Source organism: Salmo salar, chromosome ssa09, assembly GCF_905237065.1.
Source record: "Salmo salar chromosome ssa09, Ssal_v3.1, whole genome shotgun sequence".
Classification (NCBI taxonomy): Eukaryota; Metazoa; Chordata; class Actinopteri; order Salmoniformes; family Salmonidae; genus Salmo; species Salmo salar.
Genome location: NC_059450.1, coordinates 88024901 through 88050798, shown reverse-complemented (window position 1 = coordinate 88050798; position 25898 = coordinate 88024901). Strand labels below are relative to the sequence as shown.

Sequence of the window (25898 nt, the reverse complement as noted above, 5' to 3'; positions counted from 1 at the left end):
TTAGCCTTGAATCGTTTTTAATGCTTTCTTGTCCTTACCGTGACAATCTGAGAGTAGAAAAGCATCGGGCTTCATCCGACACACCTTGTTCCTCTCAGCCTGTAAATCTGTCATTATCATCCTCTATAACGTTTTATTATGAAAACCTGTCTCTTTCTGTCAAACCCCTCACCCTCTTCAGGATTCAGATTTATAGAAGGGGAGGCTAAATGTGTTAAACAAGATTTAACTCCTGTGGTGTTTATGCTTATCTCAAATAAGAGAAATGGCTTAATTTATAAATATAATATCAAGTTCACATCGAAAACCTAATGTTGCTGAAATGGTTTTTATTGTAAATAAAGGAAGTAATTGAAGACACAGAATTGGAGGAAGACGTGAGAATGACAAATATACTCTAATTGTTTGAAATCAGTGCACAAGACACACAAGCAGTAACAGTAAATAGTTTATACAATGGAGCATTCAAAGACTGACAATAATAATTGATCAAAATGTAATTAGAGAATTCAGCTAAGGGCTTTTGTGCCCAGAGTGATTTAAGGGGAGAATACTTTTGACACCACAGAGGGACAAACAATTGAACAGAAATAATTAAAATGATATTTAATTAAGTGATAATGAAGAGCGACTGATCCCTGGCTCCATCAGAATGCCCAGCCCGTAAGGAACAGAAGACGGAGCTGACTGACTGTCAGCCGGGAACAGGTGTGGAGGTCATGAACAGAGGCCCAGCCGGGAACAGGTGTGGAGGTCATGAACAGAGGCCCAGCCGGGAACAGGTGTGGAGGTCATGAACAGAGGCCCAGCCGAGCACAGGTGTGGAGGTCATGAACAGAGGCCCAGCCGAGCACAGGTGTGGAGGTCATGAACAGAGGCCCAGCCGGGAATAGGTGTGGAGGTCATGAACAGAGGCCCAGCCGGGAACAGGTGTGGAGGTCATGAACAGAGGCCCAGCCGGGTACAGGTGTGGAGGTCATGAACAGAGGCCCAGCCGAGCACAGGTGTGGAGATCATGAACAGAGGCCCGGCCGAGCACAGGTGTGGAGGTCATGAACAGAGGCCCGGCCGAGCACAGGTGTGGAGGTCATGAACAGAGGCCCAGCCGGGAATAGGTGTGGAGGTCATGAACAGAGGCCCAGCCGAGCACGGGTGATGAGCACGGACAGAGGCCCAGCCGAGCACAGGTGTGGAGGTCATGAACAGAGGCCCAGCCGGGCACAGGTGTGGAGGTCATGAACAGAGGCCCAGCCTGGCACAGGTGTCAAGGCCACGGACAGAGAACCAGCTGGTGGTGGAGTGGTCCGTACAGGAGTGGAGGACTGATGCGGTTAGAGGTATGGAATGGATGCTGGATGGTAGGACACCTACAAAGTCATCTGATTGGCAGCATGTTTTTTTGCATCACTCTTCATCAATGCCACCAAATACCAGCATACCACAGCGCATTTTCAACAACCTACTTGAAGGTCTGCTTCCTCTAAAGGCTGAACTGCATCTCATGTTGACCCAACAAGTGTGCCTTGTTGCTGGGTTGCCAACTCTGAGCAGTACAGCCCTCCTGGCCAAATTTATCTGGAGATATAGCCCTGGTATACTCTCTTTTGGAACTATGTCTCCTGAAATGGCAAGCATCCTTACTGTCAAAAATCAAATCAAATGGTGGAGTAGCCCGTACAGGTGTGGAGGACAGAGGCCCAGGTGGTGGAGTAGCCTGTACAGGAGTGGAGGACAGAGGCCCAGGTGGTGGAGTAGCCCGTACAGGTGTGGAGGACAGAGGCCCAGGTGGTGGAGTAGCCTGTACAGGAGTGGAGGACAGAGGCCCAGGTGGTGGAGTAGCCTGTACAGGTGTGGAGGACAGAGGCCCAGGTGGTGGAGTAGCCTGTACAGGTGTGGAGGACAGAGGCCCAGGTGGTGGAGTAGCCCGTACAGGTGTGGAGGACAGAGGCCCAGGTGGTGGAGTAGCCCGTACAGGTGTGGAGGACAGAGGCCCAGGTGGTGGAGTAGCCCGTACAGGTGTGGAGGACAGAGGCCCAGGTGGTGGAGTAGCCTGTACAGGAGTGGAGGACAGAGGCCCAGGTGGTGGAGTAGCCTGTACAGGAGTGGAGGACAGGGGACTGACTGATGCAGCTGTGGACTGGATGCTGGTAGATGGGGTGAGAGTAGGATGAAAGGTGCCAACAAGAGGCAGGGCTGTCTCCAGCACTGGAACTGTCAGGCCCTGAAATTCCACAAGCTCCACAAAGCCCTCATCATTCTCCCCTTGGACATCAGGATCACCTGTCTCCAGTTCCTCAATGGCAGCCTTGTAATCCTGCAACACCAAACCAGTCTGATCGAAGAGTTACTCCAAACCTGTCAGCTCCCCTAAAGAAAAAGGAAAAAAAACCTGACATAAATATATGACAATACACCGGACTGAGAATAGAATAATTCTATAATAACATTTCACAAAGAAACGTGTTGCTGTTTGTATTCAATATAAAAGCTGCATTAGATTATTAATTAAATTAAAATGATATTGCCATTACTAGTGTATTTGTGTGGAACAGTGTAAGGAACCATATGTTCCAACTGATGACCTTCCTACTGCACAGAATGTGGGCAATACAGCTTTACCTGCCAGAGCTTCCTGGGCATCCAGAGCAGCATAGGATGGGCAAAGTACATCTCCATCTCTACTGAGCTGCAGATGGTGGTGGAGGGCGGTCCCACCACATTTGGTCAACCCTGGCAAAGTCCATCTCTGGAATCCCATTCCCCGACCACCTGAACAATGCCTTGGACACCAACTTACGGTCCACATCAGGCAAAATGCGTTGCCAGTCGCCAGGACCACAAATACAAATTCCATCCAGACACCGTTGTCCTAGAGCACACAAAAAACTATACATACCTCGGCCTAAACATCAGCGCCACAGTTAACTTCCACAAAGCTGTGAACGATCTGAGAGACAAGGCAAGAAGGGCATTCTATGCCATCAAAAGGAACATAAAATTCAACATACCAATTAGGATCTGGCTAAAAATACTTGAATCAGTCATAGAACCCATTGCCCTTTATGGTTGTGAGATCTGGGCTCCGCTCACCAACCAAGAATTCACAAAATGGGACAAACACCAAATTGAGACTCTGCATGCAGAATTCTTCTCAAATATCCTCCGTGTACAACGTAGAACACCAAATAATGCATACAGAGCAGAATTAGGCCAATACCCACTAATTATCAAATCCAGAAAAGAGCCGTTAAATTCTACAACCACCTAAAAGGAAGCGATTCCCAAACCTTCCATAACAAAGCCATCACCTACAGAGAGATGAACCTGGAGAAGAGTCCCCTAAGCAAGCTGGTCCTGGGGCTCTGTTCACAAACAGACCCCACAGAGCCCCAGGACAGCAGCACAATTAGACCCAACCAAATCATGAGAAAACAAAAAGATAATTACTTGACACATTGGAAAGAAATAAAATAAAAAACTGAGCAAACTAGAATGCAATTTGGCCCTAAACAGAGAGTACACAGTGGCAGAATACCTGACCACTGTGACTGACCCAAACTCAAGGAAAGCTTTGACTATGTACAGACTCAGTGAGCATAGCCTTGCTATTGAGAAAGGCTGCCGTAGGCAGACATGGCTCTCAAGAGAAGACAGGCTATGTGCACACTGCCCACAAAATGAGGTGGAAACTGAGCTGCACTTCCTAACCTCCTGCCAAATGTATGACCATATTAGAGACACATACTTCACTCAGATTACACAGATCCACAAAGAATTCAAAAACAAATCCAATTTTGATAAACTCCCATATCTACTGGCAATGTTAACACGTTTCCCATGCCAATAAAGCCCCTTGAATTTAATTGAGAGGAGAGAGAGAAAGAGAGAAAAAGAGAAAAAGAGAGGAGAGAGAGGAAAAAGAGAGAGGAGAGAGAGGAGAGTGAGAGAAGAGAGAGGAGAGAGGGAGAGAGAGGCGCAGTGGTCTAAGGCTGTGCCACTAGAGATTTCTTGATTCGAGGCGGCTCACAATTGGCCCAGCAACGTCCGGGTTAGGGAAGGGTTTGGCCCAGCAACGTCCGGGTTAGGGGAGGGTTTGGCCCAGCAACGTCTGGGTTAGGGGAGGGTTTGGCCCAGCAACTTCCGAGTTAGGGGAGGGTTTGGCCAGCAGGGATGTCTTTTCCCATTGCGCACCAGCTACTCCTGTGGCGGGCTGGGCGCAGTGCACGCTGACACTGTCGCCAGGTGTATGGTGTTTTCTCCGACACATTGGTGCTTCCGGGTTAAGTGGGCATTGTGTCAAAAAGCAGTGCGGCTTGGTTGGGTTGTGTTTCTGAGGATGCACGGCTCTCAACCTTCGCCTCTCCCGAGTCCATACGGGAGTTGCAGTGATGAGACAAGACTGTAACTACCAATCGGATACCACGAAATTGGGGAGAAAAATAAAAATTATAATTAAAAAAAAGCTTGATAATAGCAGCATCATATTTTTATGAGATTGCCATGCAGCAGCATGCACTGTGCAGCTTGGAGCTGCCCAACACACACACGCTTTGATGTGTTCTGATTAATCTCAAAGGGATAAATAACTGATTAATGTACAGTGCATTCAGAAGCTATTCAGACCCCTTTCCTTTTTCCACATTTTATGTTACAGCCTTATTCTAAACTGTATCAAATACATTTTTTTCCTCATCCATCCACACACAATACCCTATAATGACAAAGTGAAAACAGCAATCGGGGAAGAAGGGCCTTGGTCAGGGAGGTGACACTGTACATTATATTCCATGTGAGTTCAAGATGGCGCCGACAGAGATGGTCGCCTCGCTTCAAATCCATAAGAAACTACGCAGTAATTTTTTAAAATTTATTATTTCTTACATTGTTAGCAAAGAAAATCTTAAGTGTTATTACATACAGCCGGGAATAACTATTGGATATAAGAGCGTCGTCAACTTACCAACATTACGATCAGAAATATGACTTTCCCGAAGAGGATCCTTTGTTCGGACCTCCACCCAGGACAATGGATCTAATCCCAGAGTCCGACCCAAAACAACATCGTCGCCGCAGGAGAAGCAGATGGAGCGGCCTCCTGGTCAGACTTAGAAGCCGAGCACACAGTCCACCGCTTCCAAGCATATTACTCGCCAATGTCCAGTCTCTAGACAACAAGGTGGACGGAATTAGGGCACAAGTTGCCTTCCAGAGAGACATCAGATACTGTAAAATTCTCTGTTTCACGGAAACATGGTTCACTCAGGAAACGTTGTCAGAGTCGGTACAACCACCGGGTTTTTTCATGCGCCGCGCTAACAAAAACAAACATCTCTCTGGTAAGAAGAAGGGCGGGGGTGTATGCCTCATGATTAACGACTCATGGTGTAATAATAACATACAGGAACTCAAGTCCTTTTGTTCACCTGACCTAGAATTCCTTACAATCAAATGCCGACCGCATTATCTCCCAAGAGAATTCTCTTCGATTATAGTCACAGCCGTGTATATCACCGGGTAGCCTTAGACTGTCATGTTCTTCAAAGGGACAGGACCAAAGCGCAGCGTGCGTATAGCTCCACATATTTTATTGCAAAGTGAAACTTAACAAAACAACAAAAGACCAAAATGAACGTGCCGTTCCTAGCACGCAATGCACTAAACAAAACAATAAACAAGCAACACAATGTGACTACGTGGTGACCCAAGCACCAATACCAACAATATCCCACAAACACAGGTGGGAATAATGGCTACCTAAATATGATCCCCAATTAGAGGCAACGATTACCAGCTGCCTCTAATTGGGAACCATACAAAACACCAACATAGAAATATTGAACTAGAACACCCCCTAGTCATGCCCTGACCTACTACACCATAGAGAACCAAGGGCTCTCTATGGTCAGGGCGTGACATAAACAATAATGTCGACGTATACGCTGACTCGGTGAGTGAGTTTATTAGGAAGTGCATTGGAGATGTTGTACCCACTGTGACTATTAACCTGTTGGGGATAGGGGGCAGTATTTGCACGGCCGGATAAAAAACGTACCCGATTTAATCTGGTTACTACTCCTGCCCAGTAACTAGAATATGCATATAATTATTGGCTTTGGATAGAAAACACCCTAAAGTTTCTAAAACTGTTTGAATGGTGTCTGTGAGTATAACAGAACTCATATGGCAGGCAAAAACCTGAGAAGATTCCTTACAGGAAGTGGCCTGTCTGACCATTCCTTGAGCTTCTTGACTCTGTTTATTGAAGACTGAGGATCTTTGCTGTAACGTGACACTTCCTACGGCTCCCATAGGCTCTCAGAAGGCGGGAAAAAGCTGAATGATGGAATTCCAGCCCCAGGCTGAAACACATTAGCGCTTTTGGCAAGTGCTCTATCAGAGGACAATGGGCTTAGGCGCGTGCACGAGTCGACCCCATGTTTTTATTTTCTATCGTCTTTGAACCTAAACACAGATTCCCGGTCGGAATATTATCGCTTTTTTACGAGAAAAATTGCATAAAAATTGATTTTAAACAGCGGTTGACATGCTTCGAAGTACGGTAATGGAATATTTAGAATTTTTTTGTCACGAAATGCGTCGTGCGCGTAACCCTTATTTACCCTTTCGGATAGTGTCTTGAACGCACGAACAAAACGCCGCTATTTGGATATAACTATGGATTATTTGGGACCAAACCAAAATTTGTTATTGAAGTAGAAGTCCTGGGAGTGCATTCTGACGAAGAACCCCAAAGGTAATAACATTTTTCTTATAGTAAATCTGACTTTGGTGAGTGCTAAACTTGCTGGGTGTCTAAATAGCTAGCCCTGTGATGCCGGGCTATCTACTCAGAATATTGCAAAATGTGCTTTCACCGAAAAGCTATTTTAAAATCGGACATATCGAGTGCATAGAGGAGTTCTGTATCTATAATTCTTAAAATAATTGTTATGCTTTTTGTGAACGTTTATCGTGAGTAATTTAGTAAATGTTTAGTAAATTCACCGGAAGTTTGCGGGGGTATGCTAGTTCTGAACGTCACATGCTAATGTAAAAAGCTGGTTTTTGATATAAATATGAACTTGATTGAACAAAACATGCATGTATTGTATAACATAATGTCCTAGGTGTGTCATCTGATGAAGATCATCAAAGGTTAGTGCTGCATTTAGCTGTGGTTTGGGTTTATGTGACATTATATGCTAGCTTGAAAAATGGGTGTCTGATTATTTCTGGCTGGGTACTCTGCTGACATAATCTAATATTTTGCTTTCGTTGTAAAGCCTTTTTGAAATCGGACAGTGTGGTTAGATTAACGAGAGTCTTGTCATTGAAATGGTGTAAAATAGTCATATGTTTGAGAAATTGAAGTAATAGCATTTCTAAGGTATTTGAATAACGCGCCACAGGATTCCACTGGCTGTTACGTAGGTGGGACGATTTCGTCATTTGAGTCAATTGGAGGTGTACCTGTGGATGTATTTCAAGGCCTAACTTCAAACTCAGTGCATCTTTGCTTGACATCATTGGAAAATCATCTGTACAAACAATAGCACGCAAGTATAAACACCATGGGATCACGCAGCCGTCATACCGCTCAGGAAGGAGACGCGTTCTGTCTCCTAGAGATGAATGTACTGTGGTGCGAAAAGTGCAAATCAATCCCAGAACAACAGCAAAGGACCTTGTGAAGATGCTGGAGGAAACAGGTACAAAAGTATCTATATCCACAGTAAAACAAGTCCTATATCGACATAACCTGAAAGGCCGCTCAGCAAGGAAGAAGCCACTGCTCGAAAACCTCCATAAAAAAGCCAGACTACAGTTTCCAACTGCACATGGGGACAAAGATCGTACTTTTTGGAGAAATGTCCTCTGGTCTGATGAAACAAAAATAGAACTGTTTGGCCATAATGACCGTCGTTATGTTTGAAGGAAAAGGGGGGGGGGCTTGCAAGCCGAAGAACACCATCCCAACCATGAAGCATGGGGGTGTGGGGGTGCTTTGCTGCAGGAGGGACTGGTGCACTTCACAAAATAGATGGCATCATGAGGGAGGAAAATTATGTGGATATATTGAAGCAACATCAAGACATCAGTCAGGAAGTTGAAGCTTGGTCGCAAATGGGTCTTCCAAATGGACAATGACCCCAAGCATACTTCCAAAGTTGTGGCAAAATGGCTTAAGGACAACAAAGTCAAGGTATTGGAATGGCCATCACAAAGCCCTCACCTCAATCCTTTAAAAAATGTGTGGGCAGAACTGAAAAAACGTGCGCGAGCAAGGAGGCCTACAAACCTGACTCAGTTACACCAGCTCTGTCAGGAGGAATGGGCCAAAATTCACCAAACTTATTGTGGGAAGCTTGTGGAAGGCTACCCGAAATGTTTGACCCAATTAAACAATTTAAAACCGATGGGGTCAAATTGGGGTCATGATAGGGGCTGCACCAAATGTTTGATGTATTATAATAATTGATTTTGCTGATGTTATAGTAATAGAGGAGGAGAGGCTATGGGACCCCTCCTCCTCCACATTTATAGGGTCCTAGACTATAGATTAACAACATATATATATTTATTTATTCATTATAAGGTTTTAAAATTGTTCCACAGTTTTTTCAAAGTCTCTGCCTCTTATAAAGAAAAGGTCTGAGAAATGTGTGAATTATTGCATGGTGTCTGTGAGAAAGCACTTCAAAGATAAACATAGAGCCCTGCAGGGGAGTTAAAGAGATGAGGCTAGTCAGACATACCTCTATAAATCAACTTGGGGGAGTGGACATTTACTGCTGAGGCCTTAGAAAACACTGGAACTATTGTATCGCTCTTGCAAGTTTGTATAGCTGTGTATGCATGGGCTTGGTCTGATGAGTAGAAGGTAATGACATATGCAGTGACATCACTAGGGCTGGACTTCGGGCTTAATAAAATAACTGGGGACTCTTCCTATGGGGCAGAACTCAGGAGGGACATCAGTTGTATGTGTGATGTTTGAGCTTTGACTTCTGTCTACAGCTGTATTTTGATGAAAATTATTATGATTTCTAAGTGCACATTTTGAGTGTTCCTTATTTGTTAAGTAAAAAAACGAAGCACAGAAAAACGGAACCAACAAAGGCAATACTACCAAATACTAATTGAGTGTATGTAAACATCTGACCCACTAGGAATGTGATGAAATAAATAAAAGCTGAAATAAATCATTCTCTGTACTATTATTCTGACATTTCACATTCTTAAAATAAAGTGGTGATCCTAACTGACCTAAGACAGGGATTTTTTACTAGGATTAAATGTCAAGAATTGTGAAAACTGAGTTTAAATGTATTTGGCTAAGGTGTATGCAAACTTCCGACTTCAACTGTATATACTGTATTTCATACCATCTATTGCATCTTGCCTATGCCGCACAGCCATGGCGCATCCATATATTTATATTTACATATTCTTATTCCATTCCCTTACATTGTGTGTATAAGGTAGTCATTGTGAATTTGTTAGATTACTTGTTAGATATTATTGCACTGTTGGAACTAGAAGCACAAGCAATTTGCAACACTCACATTAACATCTGCTAACCAAATGAATGTGAGCAATAAAATTTGATTTGATTTGACAAAGAAACTGATGGTCACTCTGACAGAGCTCCAGAGTTCCTCTGTGGAGATGGGAGAACCTTCCAGAAGGACAATCACCTCTGCAGCACTCCACCAATCAGGCCTTCATGGGGATGGTGCCAGGTGTCCTCCAGATGTGACGCTTGGCATTCAGGCCAATGAGTTCAATCTTGGTTTCATCCGACCAGAGAATCTTGTTTCTCATGGTCTGAGAGTCCTTTTGGCAAACTCCAAGCAAACTGTCATGTGCCTTTTACTGAGGTGTAGCTTCCATCTGGCCACTCTACCATAAAGGCCTGATTGGTGGAGTGCTGCAGAGATGGTTTTCCTTCTGAAAGTTTCTCCCATCTCATTTTTACATTTTTTACATTTTACATATTTAGCAGACGCTCTTATCCAGAGCGACTTACAGTAGTGAATGCATACATTTCATACATTTTTTTTTTTTCTGTGCTGGCCCCCCGTGGGAATCGAACCCACAACCCTGGCGTTGAACACCATGCTCTACCAACTGAGCTACAGGGAAACTGTAGAGAGAAACTCTGGAGCTCTGTCAGAGTGACCATCGAGTTCTTGGTCACCTCTTCTGACCAAGGCCCTTCTCCCCGGATTGCTCAGTTTGGCCGTGCAGCCAGTTCTAGGATGAGTCTTGGTGGTTCCAAACTTCTTACATTTAAGAATGATGGAGGCGGGGCCTCCCGAGTGGCGCAGCGGTCTAAGGCACTACAGACCCAGGTTCGATCCTGGGCTGTATCACAACCGGCCGTGATCGGGAGTCCAATAGGGCGGCGCACAATTGGCCCAGCATCGTCCGGGTTAGGGGAGGGTTTGGACGGGGGGGGCTTTACTTGGCTAATCGTGCTCTAGTGACTCCTTGTGGTGGGCCGGGTGGCAGCAGGCTGACCTCGGTCATCAGGTGAACGACCTCCGACACATTGGTGTAGCTGGCTTCCGGGTTAAGCGGGCAGGTGTTAAGAAGCGCAGTTTGGCGGTTCATGTTTCAGATGATTTTCACCTCCTGAGCCCACTGGGGAGTTGCAACGATGTGACAAGATTGAAATTGGGGATAAAAAGGGGGTAAAATACCACAAAAAAAATGTTTTGAGGCCACTGTATTCTCGGGGAACCTTCAATGCTGCAGAAATGTTTTGGTACCCTTCCCCAGATCTGTACCTCGACACAATTCTCTCGGAGCTCTACGGACAATTTCTTCAACCTCATGGCTTGGTTCTTGCTTTGACACGCACTGTAAACTGTGGGACCTCATATAGACAGGTCTGTGCCTTTCCAAATCATGTCCAATCAATTGAATTTACCACAGGTGGACTCCAGTCAAGTTGTAGAAACATCTCAAGGCTGATCAATGGAAACAGAATGCACCTGAGCTCAAATTCGTGTCTCATAGCAAAGGGTCTGAATACTTGTCAGTAAGGTATTTATGTTTTTTATTTGTAATACATTTGCTAAAACGTCTAAAAACCTGTTTTCGCTTTGTCATGATTGGGTATTGTGTGTAGATTGATGAGGGCATAAGGCTGTAATGTAACAAAAAGTGGAAAAAGTTCAAGGGTCTGAAAACTTTCCAAATGCACTGTATATCCTTTGCGCCACCCCAAAGATAACACCCTTGATAGGAGCCCTGCTTCAAAGATCCACACACAACACTTTCAAATCCCACATGCTCGTGAGCTGCAGAGCACGCTCCTTCTGTTCCACAGAAACACAAAAAACTAAATAAGCCCACTTGTCGTTATTCTCATCAACGTCACCTCATCCAACCAATCCACAATTTTAATAGGGACTTCAAACGGATCTCCCCAGGTAACAGTGTCAATGCAAAACCCTTATTCCAACCTTAAAAATACTTATTCCTTTCCACTACCACTTTATTTCTCTTATTTCCACTGTAATCCAATTCTTCTCACCATCATCTCCACTCCACATGTCGTCCAATTCAAACAGAACATCAGTTTCCGACATTTTCCCAAAACCAACCCCCCATGGGCCTCCTCCTCCTTCAGTCTTCTTTTTGTCCTTTGGACTTTATATGGTGTTTGGCAACCAATTCATGGTGCATTACCACCACCAACTGGACTGGAGTGTGGACCTCAGTTCATCTTTCAATCAGCCACGTGGGTATATGCTCCTAAAAACCAATGAGGTTTCAATAAGTATAGGGGGATAAAAGGATGTATCTGTTCAATTTGTAATTCTTTATGTATCCAATAAAAATACACTGCAGTTCAAATATTTGGGGGGATTTAGAAATGTCTTTGAAAGAAAAGCAATTTTTTTGTACATTAAAATAACATCAAATTGATCAGAAATACAGTGTAGACATTGTTAATGTTGTAAATGACTATTGTAGCTGGAAACGGCTGATTTTTTATGGAATATCTACATAGGAGCACAGAGGCCCATTATCAGCAACCATCACTCCTGTGTTCCAATGGCACGGTGTGTTAGCTAATCCAAGTTTAGCATTTGAAAAGGCTAATTGATCATTAGAAAACCCTTTTGCAATTATGTTAGCACAGCTGAAAACTGTCATCCTGATTAAAGATGCAATAAAACTGGCCTTCTTTAGACTAGTTGAGTATCTGGAGCATCAGCATTTGTGGGTTCGATGACAGGCTCAAAATGGCTAGAAACAAAGAACTTTCTTCTGAAACTCGTCAGTCTATTCTTGTTCTGAGAAATTAAGGATATTCCATGCAAGAAATTGACAAGAAACTGAAGATCTCAAACAACGCTCTTCACAGAACAGCACAAACTGGGCTTAACCAGAATAGAAAGAGGAGTGGGAGGCCCCGGTGCACAACTGAGCAAGAGGACAAGTACATTAAAGTGTCTAGTTTGAAAAACAGACGCCTCACAAGTCCTCAACTGGCAGCTTCATTAAATAGTTCCCGCAAAACACCAGTCTCAACATCAACAGTCTAGAGGCGACTCTGGGATGCTGGCCTTCTAGGCAGAGTTCCTCTGTCCAGTGTCTGTGTTCTTTTGCCCATCTTAATCTTTTATTTTTATTGGCCAGTCTGAGATATGTCTTTTTTTTTTTTCAACTCTGCCTAGAAGGCCAGCATCCCGGAGTCACCTCTTCACTGTTGACGTAGAGACTGGTGTTTTGCAAGTACTATTTAATGAAGCTGCCAGTTGAGGACTTGTGAGGTGTCTGTTTCTCAAATTAAAAGTCTAATTGAAACTTGTTCATTATTATTTAATCCCCTTTCAATAACCTATCATTTCCGTTCTCAGAACGTTAATGAAAACTTTCCGGAAACCATAGTAAGACGTTATCAGAACCTCCCTGCAACCTAAAAATGAACGTTCCCAGAACAGGTGAAATTTTCACTTCAGTTCTCAGAACATTCAGTTTCACCGGTCAGGAAACATATAGCTTCATTCCCAGAACCAATGGGAAACCAAAAACGTATGTTACCACAACTTCCAAGGAACCAAATGTGCTAGCTGAGTCAAAATGTGCCTCTTATCTTGCCTTTTTCTTGGGTCTAAATGTGTTTAATAAACCCATTGAATCATAGCTGAATATCACACAGAAGCCTTGACTGACTAGATGTTTAAATGCAGGCAGTATTGAATGTATAAAATACATCTAGTTTGATTTCCTTACATTATATTCCTGTACGTCCAACTCCCACCCATGAATTTCTCGACATCCTTATTTGGGCGGAGAACGTCTTGAACGCATGTGCCATTTCATTGAAAAGGCGTGAGATGGGTGTGGCTTCCCCACACATATCCAATTAAACCCCAATCATCTGTGGAAAGGGGCGAGGCCGCAGAGGGAAACCCTTGCAGTCTGTGGACCGGAGTTGGTGGAGGGGGCGGGGTTATGAGCCGGAAGTGTCTACCGACTGGTCCAGCTGTCATCGACTAGAAGAGACCATTCGCACCGGCTGACTTGGAAATGCAGAAAATTGAAAAAAGCTGAAATATGGCAACATCTAGGAACCATAAGGACATGACGACAATTTAGAGGTACATAATGCACGATCTAGAATGAGTTTCATAAATGTAATGTCATACCAGAGAACTGCACTCAGGTTTGTACTCGTAGTTTGGAATTGCTCAATTATGATGACAACGATTGGTGCTAAGCTATGACATTGAACATACAGGACACGAAACCGACGAGGTCGTTTAAAGATACACATACCATTTAATACCAATATTACCGCAAATCAAGCCCGTGTATCGCTGTCGGTGGAATTTTAGGATACATTTAATTGCTAGTCGACATTGTTGCTTATCTGCGTCGATTGCTCGCTAGATCGGCTACAATGTATCTACTGTGGTAGCTTGTCGGCTATTACCCTAGCGGCTTTTATACAGGGAACTAGGCTACCCTAGATGCAGAACAGACAAGAGACGTCATCAGTATTTGCTTTAAATGGTCGCGTCGGAGTTGGTCATTGGAGAAAAAAAAAAAAATCAAGATATTCGGTAGGTGTTGGTGTATTTACCTTAATTATAACGCGCGGGCATAGACACGCTACACTGCATATAGACCGCATATAGATCAACACTGATAATCGCAATGTGTTTGATTGACAGGGCACATGGAGCCCAACGCAGCAGCTGTTAGCTTGCTAGCCACATAACGACCTTTGGGAAGTGAAACGTCAACTAACAGTGTAGCCAGCCTGCCTGGTTGGTGCTATGTGCTTCTACCACATCTAACCTACGCAGCTTAACTCGAGTGTTTTCTGTTGTGGCTTGTTAGTGCTACTGCTATACTTAGTCTGTGTAATTTTATCATGTAGCCTTGGCCTACCGTGGTTGAGCGAGTCAATGATTTCTTCTCATTGAGTTACATCACAGGACTAGCAGGCTGCAGTTGCAGCAAAGTCACTGCAGTTGGCGAGGCTGGTGTTGTTTTGGAAGGCCTGTAGGCTCAAATTGTGGTGTGACAGCCTTTGTATTTATGTCCTCAACCCTCCCTCCCCCCCTCCTTTCTCCCCCCTTTCTACCTCACCCACTATTTCCCCTACATCACCCTTTCCTCCCCCTTTCTCTCTCATGCCTTCACTCCTCACCTCCCCCTCACCCACTTTTCCCCCTTCTCTCCCTCACTCATCTCCTTCCTTATGTTAAACAGTAGGAAATAGGCCTAGAAGACACTGTGATAAGAAGAACCAAGTTAAGGAGGAAACATCAGCTTTACCCCAGGATTCATAAATGGACGACTACGGCTTCGGAGTCCTGGTGAAGAATAACTGCAGTGGCAACAAATCTGCTTTCCCTGTGAGGATCCCTCCTCACCTCCAACCCCAACCCTCCCACCTCAATCATCCCGCCAACCCCCCCAGCCCCCCTTCATTCATCAATAGCACCTCGGCCACCAATGGAGGAGGTAGCGCCTGGCTGTTCCCCTCCGTAACACCCCACAGTAACATGCAGGATGAGATCCTTGACTCCGACAAGGCCAAAGCCCTGGACCTGCAGGAAAAGGCCCAGCCGCAGGCCCTCTCCCCTGGGCAGCAAGAGGCCGGAGGTGGCCTAGGGGAGCTAGATGGGTCTCTACCTGAGGACTGCTCCATGGAGAAGGGCTCATTGGAGAGCAGCGGTGGGAAGGAGAAGCTTAGGGGTGGGATGGACTCCCCTCCGGTGCTGGGGGGGTTTGACTACCAGGACAGCCTGGGGATGGCGACGTCTGGAGCCCAGTCCACCACCACTACCTCCTCCCTGACCTCCTTCAACAACTGGTCCCCGACCGTACCCTCCAACCCCTCCCCCGTGGTCAGTGAGGACGTTGGGAGCGGGTTCTTTGGCCCGGCCGGTTCCAATGCTAACGGACCCCCAATGCTTTTCCAGAACTTCTCCCATCACGCCGGGCCCGGCTTTGGAGGGGTGGGGGGTAGCTACTCCCCCCAGATTGGCCCTGTCTCCCAGCACCACCCTTCTCCACACCCCCACCACTACCACCCCCACAACCAGGGGGTCCCCCCGCAGCACCGCCGTTCCCCAGCCTCCCCCCACCCTCCCCAGCCCTCCTTCCCCCCTCACCCCCACCGCTCTGGAGCTTTCACCCAGCTGCCCCACCTGGCCCCGGCCCAGTCAAAGCCCCCCTCCCCTTGGGGCAGCTACCAGAGCCCTGCCCCCTCCACCCCCACTTCCACATCCTGGAGCCCTGGAGTGGGGTACGGTGGCTGGGGAGGGTCACAGGCGGTCCGAGAGTACCGCAGGGGCCTCAACGGAGGGGTGACGGCCCTCAACTCCATCTCACCACTAAAGAAGTCTTTCCCCAACAACCAGGTACTCTTCTAGCTAGTTATACTGCACACCTCTCGTTGAACAACCAGGTACTCTTCTAGCTAGTTATACACCTCCCGTGGAACAACCAGGTACTCTTCTAGCTAGTTATACTGCACACCTCTCGTTGAACAACCATCTACTCTTCTAGCTAGTTATACTGCACACCTCTCGTTGAACAACCATCTACTCTTCTAGCTAGTTATACTGCACACCTCTCGTTGAACAACCAGGTACTCTTCTAGCTAGTTATACTGCACACCTCTCGTTGAACAACCAGGGACTCTTCTAGCTAGTTATACTGCACACCTCCCGTGGAACAACCATCTACTCTTCTAGCTAGTTATACTGCACACCTCCCGTGGAACAACCATCTACTCTTCTAGCTAGTTATACTGCGCACCTCCCTTTGCACAAGCTGGCACTGTACTAGCTAGATATACTGCATCCCTCCCGTCGAACAAGCTGGCACTGTGCTAGCTAGGTATACTGCGCCCCTCCCGTCAAACAAGCTGGCACTGTGCTAGCTAGGTATACTGCGCCCCTCCCATCGAACAAGCTGGCACTGTGCTAGCTAGGTATACTGCGCCCCTCCCGTCAAACAAGCTGGCACTGTGCTAGCTAGATATACTGCGCCCCTCCCGTCAAACAAGCTGGCACTGTGCTAGCTAGGTATACTGTGCCCCTCCCGTCGAACAAGCTGGCACTGTGCTAGCTAGATATACTGCGCCCCTCCCGCCGAACAAGCTGGCACTGTGCTAGCTAGTTATACTGCGCCCCTCCCGCCGAACAAGCTGGCACTGTGCTAGCTAGGTATACTGCGCCCCTCCCGCCGAACAAGCTGGCACTGTGCTAGCTAGATATACTGTGCCCCTCCCGTCGAACAAGCTGGCACTGTGCTAGCTAGGTATACTGCGCCCCTCCCATCGAACAAGCTGGCACTGTGCTTGCTAGGTATACTGCGCCCCTCCCATCGAACAAGCTGGCACTGTGCTAGCTAGGTATACTGCGCCCCTCCCATCGAACAAGCTGGCACTGTGCTAGCTTGATATACTGCACATCATACCTGCTCAGACTGGATGTCCCGAAGGCCTCAGACTGATGAGTAGGTTAACCATAATCATAATGGCCTACAATTTAACTAGTAAATTATTTTCTTTCATTTAAATGTTTTGCCAAACTCATTGTGCTTGATTTAGTTGGTTATGATATCATTTATTCACACCTACAGGCTGTAATCCAGCTATTGCTGTTGTCTATTGAGCCTTAATATAAACTGTCTGTCATGCACATTAATGGTACAATCACATGGTACTATCCCACATGTACTACATGGTACAATCGTACAGAATATTTTCCTGTCTTCCAGGTTCCCTCTCAGAAGTATCTTCGTAACAACTCAGGGTTCAACCACAAGGCTTGGATGGAAGACAGCATGAGTCGCACTGACAACTTCCCTTTCCAGGTGAGTACAGAGATGAGAGAACTGTAGAGGGGAAAGTATATTCATCCACTCTTACAGGACAATGAAAGTGGAGTTAAAACATGCTTTTATATTGTTAAAACCAACACATGTAGCCTTGTTAATGCCTTTTCGATTATGCGCAATACAGTACACATCAAAGTAAATGATAAGAGCAAATATGATCTAGTTACTAAAGTCTAGTAAGTAGATCATCTGATAACATCAATGACAATCAGGCCAGCTAAATGATTCAGCTCACATGTAAGTAACTATGTATTATTGGATATGTAGTCTTATAGATCTGTCATTGTGGTGGTAAGCGAATGCCAGGATGAGGCCTATTCCGGTAATGTGTTCATCCAAAATGACACAATATTCCCTGTATAGTGCACTACTTTTAACCAGAGCCTGGTCAGAAGTAGTGCACTATATATATATATAGGGAATAGGGTGCCATTTGGGACAGAAACCCCAGTCTTCTGTCCTTGTTAGAGATGCAGCGCGCTAGAGATGCCACAACGCCTGTATGACAAACGTTTACATACTGTCATCTCACTTCTGCAGGCTTTGGCCCTGTTTGAAAATCGCAGATCTGACATGACCTGGATTTGCGTAAATCTAGCTTTATCTTTCCAGTCACATACAGATCAGTGATTACTTCAAGGAATGGATTAATTGAAAAGAATTCACTGTTTATCTAGTTTTTTTTCCTTTTTTTTTTTCTCTCTTCACCTTTATTTAACCAGGTAGGCCAGTTGAGAACAAGTTGTCATTTACAACTGCGACCTGGCCAAGATAAAGCAGAGCAGTGCGACAAAAACAACAACAACAGAGTTACACATGGAAGGGGCATAACAGGGGCAGGGGCATGTGATACAAAGCAGTAGATGGTCTACATCTGTAGGCATCTCTGTAGAATCAGATAAATAGATTTAGTCTGGATTTTTGTTGATAAGCCTCACCACAGAATGTCTCCATGGACGTGTAACTGTTTAGAGGGTCTAGAGTACCAGGATAACACGGGTGTCATCTATTATCAGAGCAAAACTCTGTCAGGGATCTAGATTACAACCTACCACCTCTGGGTTCTAGAGTCGGAATGGTTCTATTTTCCTGTTCTTACATAGAACACCGCAGGCTTATCATCGTGTTCCCTGTCTCTATCTCTCTCAGCAGGAGAGAACCCGTTCCTTTGATGGCTTCAGCATGCACTCCCTGGAGAACAGTCTGATTGATATTATGAGGGCTGAACAGGATTCCTTGAAAGGTGGGTTTCTCTGTTTCACACAGTATGAAAAAACACCCTGGGCCTGTATTCAAAGCATCTCAGAATAAGAGTTTATTCATTTTTATTTTATTTCGCCTTTATTTAACCAGGTAGGCCAGTTGAGAACAAGTTCTCATTTGCAACTGCGACCTGGCCAAGATAAAGCAAAGCAGTTCGACACATACAACAACACAGAGTTACACATGGAATAAACAAAAACATACAGTAGAACAAAAAGAAAACAAAAAGTCTATATACATTGAGTGCAAATGAGATAAGATAAGGGAGGTAAGGCAATAAATAGGCCATGGTGGCAAAGTAATTACAATATAGCAATTAAACACTGGAATGGTACATGTGCAGAAGATGAATGTGCAAGTAGAGATACTGGGGTGCAAAGGAGCAAGATAAATAAAATAAATACAGTATGGGGATGAGGTAGATATATGGGCTGTTTACAGATGGGCTATGTACAGGTGCAGTGATCTGTGAGCTGCTCTGACAGCTGGTGCTTAAAGCTAGTGAGGGAGATATGAGTCTCCAGCTTCAGAGATTTTTGCAGTTCGTTCCAGTCATTGGCAGCAGAGAACTGGAAGGAAAGACGACCAAAGGAGGAATTGGCTTTGGGGGTGACCAGTGAGATATACCTGCTGGAGCGCGTGCTACGAGTGGGTGCTGCTATGGTGACCAGTGAGCTGAGATAAGGCGGAGCTTTACCTAGCAGAGACTTGTAGATGACCTGTAGCCAGTGGGTTTGGCGACGAGTATGAAGCGAGGGCCAACCAATGAGAGCGTACAGGTCGCAGTGGTGGGTAGTATATGGGGCTTTGGTGACAAAACGGATGGCACTGTGATAGACTGCATCCAATTTGTTGAGCAGAGTGTTGGAGGCTATTTTATAGATGACATCGCTGAAGTCGAGGATCGGTAGGATGGTCAGATTTACGAGGGTGTGTTTGGCAGCATGAGTGAAGGATGCTTTGTTGCGATATAGGAAGCCGATTCTAGATTTAATTTTGGATTGGAGATGCTTAATGTGAGTCTGGAAGGAGAGTTTAGTCTAACCAGACACCTAGGTATTTGTAGTTGTCCACGCATTCTAAGTCAGAGAGTGCTGTTCTTGAATCAGTTTTCTCTTTTAGAAAATAAGAAATATGATTATGGTCGGGGGGGGACCTGATCATAGATCAGCAGTCCTACTCTGAGATGCTTTGTGAATATAGGCCATGGTATTCTAAAATACTCCAAACAATGAGAAAATATTAGCTGGACATACAGTAATGGCATATTTTTTTTATGTAGAGATAGGTTGATGTCACATAATTCTGACTGGTTGGTGAAATGGCTGCTTAGCTCAAATCGCTGCACCAACACAAATGTGGTTGTACCGAATACTCATACAAGATGATACTCTTTGATGTCAGTCTTTTGAACGACGTATCCTGCTGAATTCCTGAGCTGCAGTAGTACAGAGTACAGGGAGCACAGCCATATTTAAGACCGAGTCCTCTGAGTGGTGGGAGTTCTGAGCAATACTCTTCTGTCTTAACCTGCTCAATGGAACACACAAAGCTACCTGTTAAAGTACATCTATGCTGGCACTTTCATCTCTGCTCCTCTCTCCACCAACATGAATTAAACATGACGTTTTGTCGCATCCCATTTCTGAAGACACGTTTTATTGCTAAGACTGTCACTATGTTAATGTAGGCCAGTCGATCCACCCTGATTATGCACTTACTTCCCCCCTCTGATCATGTCTCGCAATCGGTCGGCTGTTAAGTCAAGAGTTCTCTGGATGCTTTGATGGTTCTGCTGCTAATCTCAATTCTCATTCTCCTCAGTACATAACAGAACAGCTACAGTTGTTAGAATATCTTGGCTGTATGGAGTGAGAATGCGGTGGCTGTATGGAGTGAGAATGCGGTGGCTGTATGGAGTGAGAATGCGGTGGCTGTATGGAGTGAGAATGCGGTGGCTGTATGGAGTGAGAATGCGGTGGCTGTATGGAGTGAGAATGCGGTGGCTGTATGGAGTGAGAATACACATTATTTTGCATTCTAACTGTCTTCTGTCTGTTCCTCTCCAGGTCGCTATGGTTTCTCTCACCAGGGCGGAGACGTGTCTTTGCCCATGAATGGTATGGAAATGTTATTTTGCCTCAATACTATAAAGTTTATAGCTTTGTTCAGTCATTCACAATAGTGGTAGTGAATTGGATGCGATTTGTTCATGGGATTTACATAATTTTGTAACCCTGTGCTGTTAAGAGTTGGTATGAAGGTTGTTGTCTCTTGTTTTACATGCAGCTAGGAGCTATGGCAGACGACGAGGTAAAGCCAAACCCAAAATGTCTTCATGTTTTAGCTTCCATCATATCATTATTTGCAAAGCCTCCATTACAGAGTACATGCTGTCTGTCTGGTTTGGCCTCGCTGTGTAATAGGGTAGAGTTTCAGATATGTGTTTTCCTCCTGACTGCTGACTGTTCACTAGGCCCCGACTGAACCTGCAGAGGAAGACTTAAGTCCCCAGGGAGGATTTGAAATTTGTATTTTTTTTAAACATAAAAATAAATAGTATTAATTCAATCCAAATACTAAAAAGCATGGTAGATTTCCAGGTCATCTTTATTGCAGTCGTGCTGACTGACCGTCTCACAGATTGCTATATTAATAACGTTCAACACTTGTGGTTGTTATGAGCGCGACAGCAAAAAAAAGATGACCTGACATGATTGTAGACTGCCTATTTCCTGCTGGGCTTTTGTGACCTGGCTGTGGTGGCTTGTCACTGGACTTTAACAAAGCATTATGTTGCAAGCGCTTGAGGAAATCGTTGTTGGTTTCATGATCCTCGTTTGTCTTCACAATGAAAAATAAATCCCTCTAGCTCATTTGTTATTTTGATTCCAGTGAATGTATCGCAAGTGAAGAACCTATTTCAAAATGTTATTGTAAGTGTATTTATCTGGATAAAACCTTACCCTTTTTCCACAACTGAGTCAAACAGAGCTGAGCAGAGCTATACCAAGCTGGCCTGGTTAAACGTTCACAATAATTGCTGGAAGGGACAATGTGAAAATGAAATATCGGAGTCAGCACATTATGGTTTGGAAAATTAGAACCACAAATGGGTGCTAAGTGGCTAAAAAAGTCCAGGGTGTCTGGGTTAGTACGGTTTGCTTTGGCAAGATGGTGTGAAATAAGTCCAGGGTGTCTGGGTTAGTACGGTTTGCTTTGGCAAGATGGTGTGAAATAAGTCCAGGGTGTCTGGGTTAGTAGGGTTTGAGTATCTCTTTCTCTACGCCCTCCAGGTCACTCTAACCTGTTCCCCATGGGGGACGAGCACTCCTTCGGAGAGGACGAGTCAGGTGACCAGGGACTTCCTGGTTTAGGATCCGCCCACTGTTTCCCGCAGCTCAATGGAGAGCGAGTGGAGAGGTATTCACGCAAGGTGTTTGTGGGAGGACTGCCCCCCGATATAGACGAAGGTATTGATCAATGAACAGAATAATACACCTTCTACAATGTTGTTTTGGGGTTAAAAACAATGGTTTGAGAGGCGTCTGTGTTTTCTATGGTAATGGGCCCCGACATATGATGTCATAGAGCCTTAGAGGCTGTGGCCCACCATTGCAGGTTGCTGAAGAGCCTGTGTAGTTGACTAGCTTTGACTCTTTCATTCTCAGATGAGATCACTGCCAGTTTCCGCCGGTTCGGTCACCTGTTTGTCGATTGGCCCCACAAGGCTGAGAGCAAGTCCTATTTCCCACCCAAAGGTGAGTCTGATATGGTCACATTGGCCAGCGAATACTCGCTGACCTGGTAGGAAGGGAAATGGATGAAGGTCATGCGAGTATTGAGCGCTTTCTTTCCCCTCTCAAGGTTATGCATTCTTGCTGTTCCAAGACGAGACCTCTGTCCAGGATCTGATTGATGCCTGTATTGAGGAGGATGGCAAGCTCTACCTCTGTGTCTCCAGCCCCACCATCAAGGACAAGCCTGTGAGTGGAGCTTTACGTGTGTGTGTGTGTGTGTCTGGCTAGTGTGAGACAGTCTGAGTCTCCCACACACCCAGGCATTATTTAAAAATGTTTTTGACTGTAATTAAACTTCTTGGTTGGAGTTGTCTGTCCTCCTTGTCAGTCTAGCACTGCTGGTATAAATAGTTGTGAGATTTCCCCAGTCCACCCCCCCTAGTTCAGCCCAGTCCACCCCCCCTAGTTCAGCCCAGTCCACCCCCCCTAGTTCAGCCCAGTTCAGCCCAGTCCAACCCCCCCCCCCGGTTCACATCTAGTTGTATGGACATTGAAAGATAATTTTACAGACGTTACATGGAATTTGTTACAGCCTTTTCTAGATGTTGTTTGAGTGTTATATGGGTGTTATCTGAACATTGTCTGGCCATGCCTGTGTTCCTCTAGGTCCAGATCCGTCCCTGGAACCTGAACGACAGTGACTTTGTGATGGACGGCTCTCAGCCTCTGGACCCCAGGAAGACCATCTTTGTAGGGGGGGTGCCACGTCCTCTACGCGCAGGTACTGGACTGTTTCTGTGTCTGAGAGGATTGGTGGGGGCGAGGGTGGAATGGGGTGAGAGAGTGGAAGAGTTAAAGACCCTGAGCTACAGTAGTAATGCCTAGGCTTTAGCTCAGCAGGCTAACACTGTCTGGTGTGACAGACAGCCACATCATCAGCCTATATGTAATGTCCTTGTTCCAGTGGAGCTGGCCATGATAATGGATCGTCTGTATGGAGGAGTGTGTTACGCTGGCATCGACACAGACCCTGAGCTGAAGTACCCTAAAGGAGCGGGCCGTGTGGCATTCTCCAATCAGCAGAGTTACATCGCTGCTATCAGCGCTCGATTCGTTCAGTTGCAGCACGGCGAGATGGACAAACGGGTGAGTCAGTCTGATCTTTGGTAGTTTAGCGGAGCCACATGCGCTGTGCATTTTGTCCAGGAGAAGAACCATAGAGACCTCACCCACACAATAGCTAAGCTACAAAATGGAGCTGGGTCTGAGCTTCTCCCCTCTTGTTTCTCTTTTGTCCCATTCCATCTGGGTATGTTTCATCTCCTCCTCCCACCTTCTTTCCCCTTCTGTCCTCCCCCTTTCCCCCAGGTGGAAGTGAAGCCATACGTGCTGGATGATCAGCTGTGTGATGAGTGCCAGGGGACACGCTGTGGGGGAAAGTTCGCTCCCTTCTTCTGCGCTAACGTCACCTGTCTCCAGTACTACTGTGAGTACTGCTGGGCAGCCATACACTCCCGGGCCGGACGAGAGTTCCACAAGCCACTGGTCAAGGAGGGGGGAGACCGGCCTCGACACATATCCTTCAGGTGGAACTAGGGAGGGTGACGGGCTATGTTGTAGAAAATAAATGCACTTTTCTTTTTTCTGGTTCCTATTTAGTTTGGAAAATTAATTTAAAAGCTTAATTTAATCTTTATTTTTTTAATCGGACCTTCTCAGAACAGTAAATGCTAAGAAGAAGGACAACTAAGTGAAAGAAATCCCGTTTTGAATTTAAGTTAAGGTGTGCATGAGTACTTGGATGCATTATTAGATATGAGAAGAAATGTTTCTTCTGACTTGACTGTACTTTCTTTTCTCGCATTAGCTGGCGAAGCTGCTTACATTTGTTGTCAAGAGTAACATATAACATTTGAGTGAGGTATGTGCTGCACCTCAATCAGTATATTAACTAGAACAGTTGTGTGTTAGAAGGGTACACTTATTTTTGTTAATTTACGCATGCAGGATTAGATTGATATTTGTATCGTTAACCAAAGGTTGAGAGTAACTGGTCGGGTTAAAGTTCAATAGTCAAAGAAAACCACTGCAGAAAGGAAGACTGACTGACAATTCCCTTCATCATAAATAAACTGTTCAGAATACATGCAGGATTATTTAAGAAAAAATTATCCTCTCGGGCCTGGCAGCGATTACTGGCATGTGTTTCTAGATCATGGTTTTCAATTGACTCTTTGTAGCCAAAATGGGCAAACCAAAGATTGGCCTAAAAACAAGTGATCAACGGCAGTTGATTATCTGAGGGGTTTAAGGACTATAAGACTCCATTTTCAGGTTCAGAAGGTCAGGAAGGCTAGTGCTGTTTTTAAGTTGTTGAATTGTGGAGAGAAGGGAGAAACCGTCTTTGGAAAGACAGGTTTCAGCTGATAGACTACAGCCCTAGCTGTCTAGGCAGGGCTCAGGAATTGGCAGTAGTATTAGCTAACTTTATATTGTCAGGGATATTAGCACTGGATGCTAACATGCTAATGTTGTAGTACTAGTAGGAATTCACAGTACAGTGATAGCTAGCTACAGTGTTCCCTGAGTGACTCATAGTATGTAGCCTGGTCCTGGCCTGTATGTGCTTCAGTATTTAACCAACTCCTCTGCCTGTCCTTGTACAGCTAATTAACACCGAGAGTTGGCTAAAGCACAGACAGACTGGACTACCAGGCTAGTCTCATGGTGATCTGATGCACTCTCTCTCCCATGACTGGAGTGTAGAGGAAATGGATACGCTAGTGAATCCTAGCTGTGGAGGATGAATATGTTAGTAGCTGGACACTGAAGAACTTGCTGTCACAGAGATAAAGATATTATTTTATACATGGCCTGCTGATTTTTGTACAGTGTTTTATAGCTGATTATTTTGTCATGAACATATACATTTATTATGCACTACTTTTCTAAATATTTTTTTCAATAGTCATTTTAGGCACATTTTTCATAAGATGGGATAACTCCTTTTGCAATACCTCATTTTTTTCCACTTGGTGAGAAATAATTTTGTACCTTTGTTACTAAGAGATATGCATTTATTGTAAAACTTAATTTAAAAAGAAAAAATTAATGATATTAATATAATTTTCAATTTAGCTTTTTATATATTTAAGTGCTGGTAAATCTTAAATTGTCTGGTCCATTGGTGTGATTGTGTAAAGGAAAGAAACAGCCAGACTACAGATGGTTAGCCAATCGTGTACAGACTTCTCTTTCATAATAATAAACCATAAGTACTGGATCTTAAGGCATGACGAGACCTTTCTAAACTTATTTTGATAGTCTTGAAACATATATCCAGCTTGTAGTGGGTAAGGAAAATCTAGATGACATTTTTTGACATGGGTGGATGAGTAAACCCTTATTCCCTTGTATCATCAGAGTGAATGATGACAGGTGTTCTTAAAAACTAGATTCTCTTTCTGGAACTACCTGAAGGTTCCAGAACGTTCCAGTTATTCTATGCAT

The 25898-nt window shown here is 44.9% G+C and overlaps 1 protein-coding gene across 4 annotated transcripts; it reads left to right on the top strand.

The window, feature by feature from the left end:
* Positions 1-13472: 13472 nt before the first annotated feature.
* On the top strand, positions 13473-24390 carry LOC106612156 (cytoplasmic polyadenylation element-binding protein 4). 4 transcript variants are annotated; one of them, XM_014213082.2, is made up of 12 exons: positions 13473-13622; positions 14743-15899; positions 17266-17361; positions 18538-18628; positions 20718-20768; positions 20938-20961; positions 21945-22121; positions 22320-22409; positions 22516-22634; positions 23055-23169; positions 23353-23534; positions 23757-24390. In XM_014213082.2, exons 2-12 carry the CDS (start codon positions 14823-14825, stop codon positions 23982-23984), a joined length of 2250 nt encoding a protein of 749 aa, XP_014068557.1. In that variant the 5' UTR covers positions 13473-13622; positions 14743-14822; the 3' UTR covers positions 23985-24390. The 4 variants fall into 4 exon arrangements, with proteins under 4 accessions (XP_014068557.1, XP_014068562.2, XP_045580124.1 ...); XM_014213087.2 differs by having other exon boundaries at positions 18535-18628; XM_045724167.1 differs by lacking the exon at positions 13473-13622 and adding an exon at positions 13672-14087 and having other exon boundaries at positions 18535-18628.
* Positions 24391-25898: the final 1508 nt, after the last annotated feature.

Coding starts and splice junctions, on each gene's coding strand:
- LOC106612156 (XM_014213087.2), top strand. CDS start 14,823: ATGGACGACTACGGCTTCGGAGTCCTGGTGAAGAATAACTGCAGTGGC. Junction 18,629..20,717: donor TGAACAGGATTCCTTGAAAG/GTGGGTTTCTCT, acceptor GTTCCTCTCCAG/GTCGCTATGGTTTCTCTCAC. Junction 22,635..23,054: donor CCACCATCAAGGACAAGCCT/GTGAGTGGAGCT, acceptor GTGTTCCTCTAG/GTCCAGATCCGTCCCTGGAA.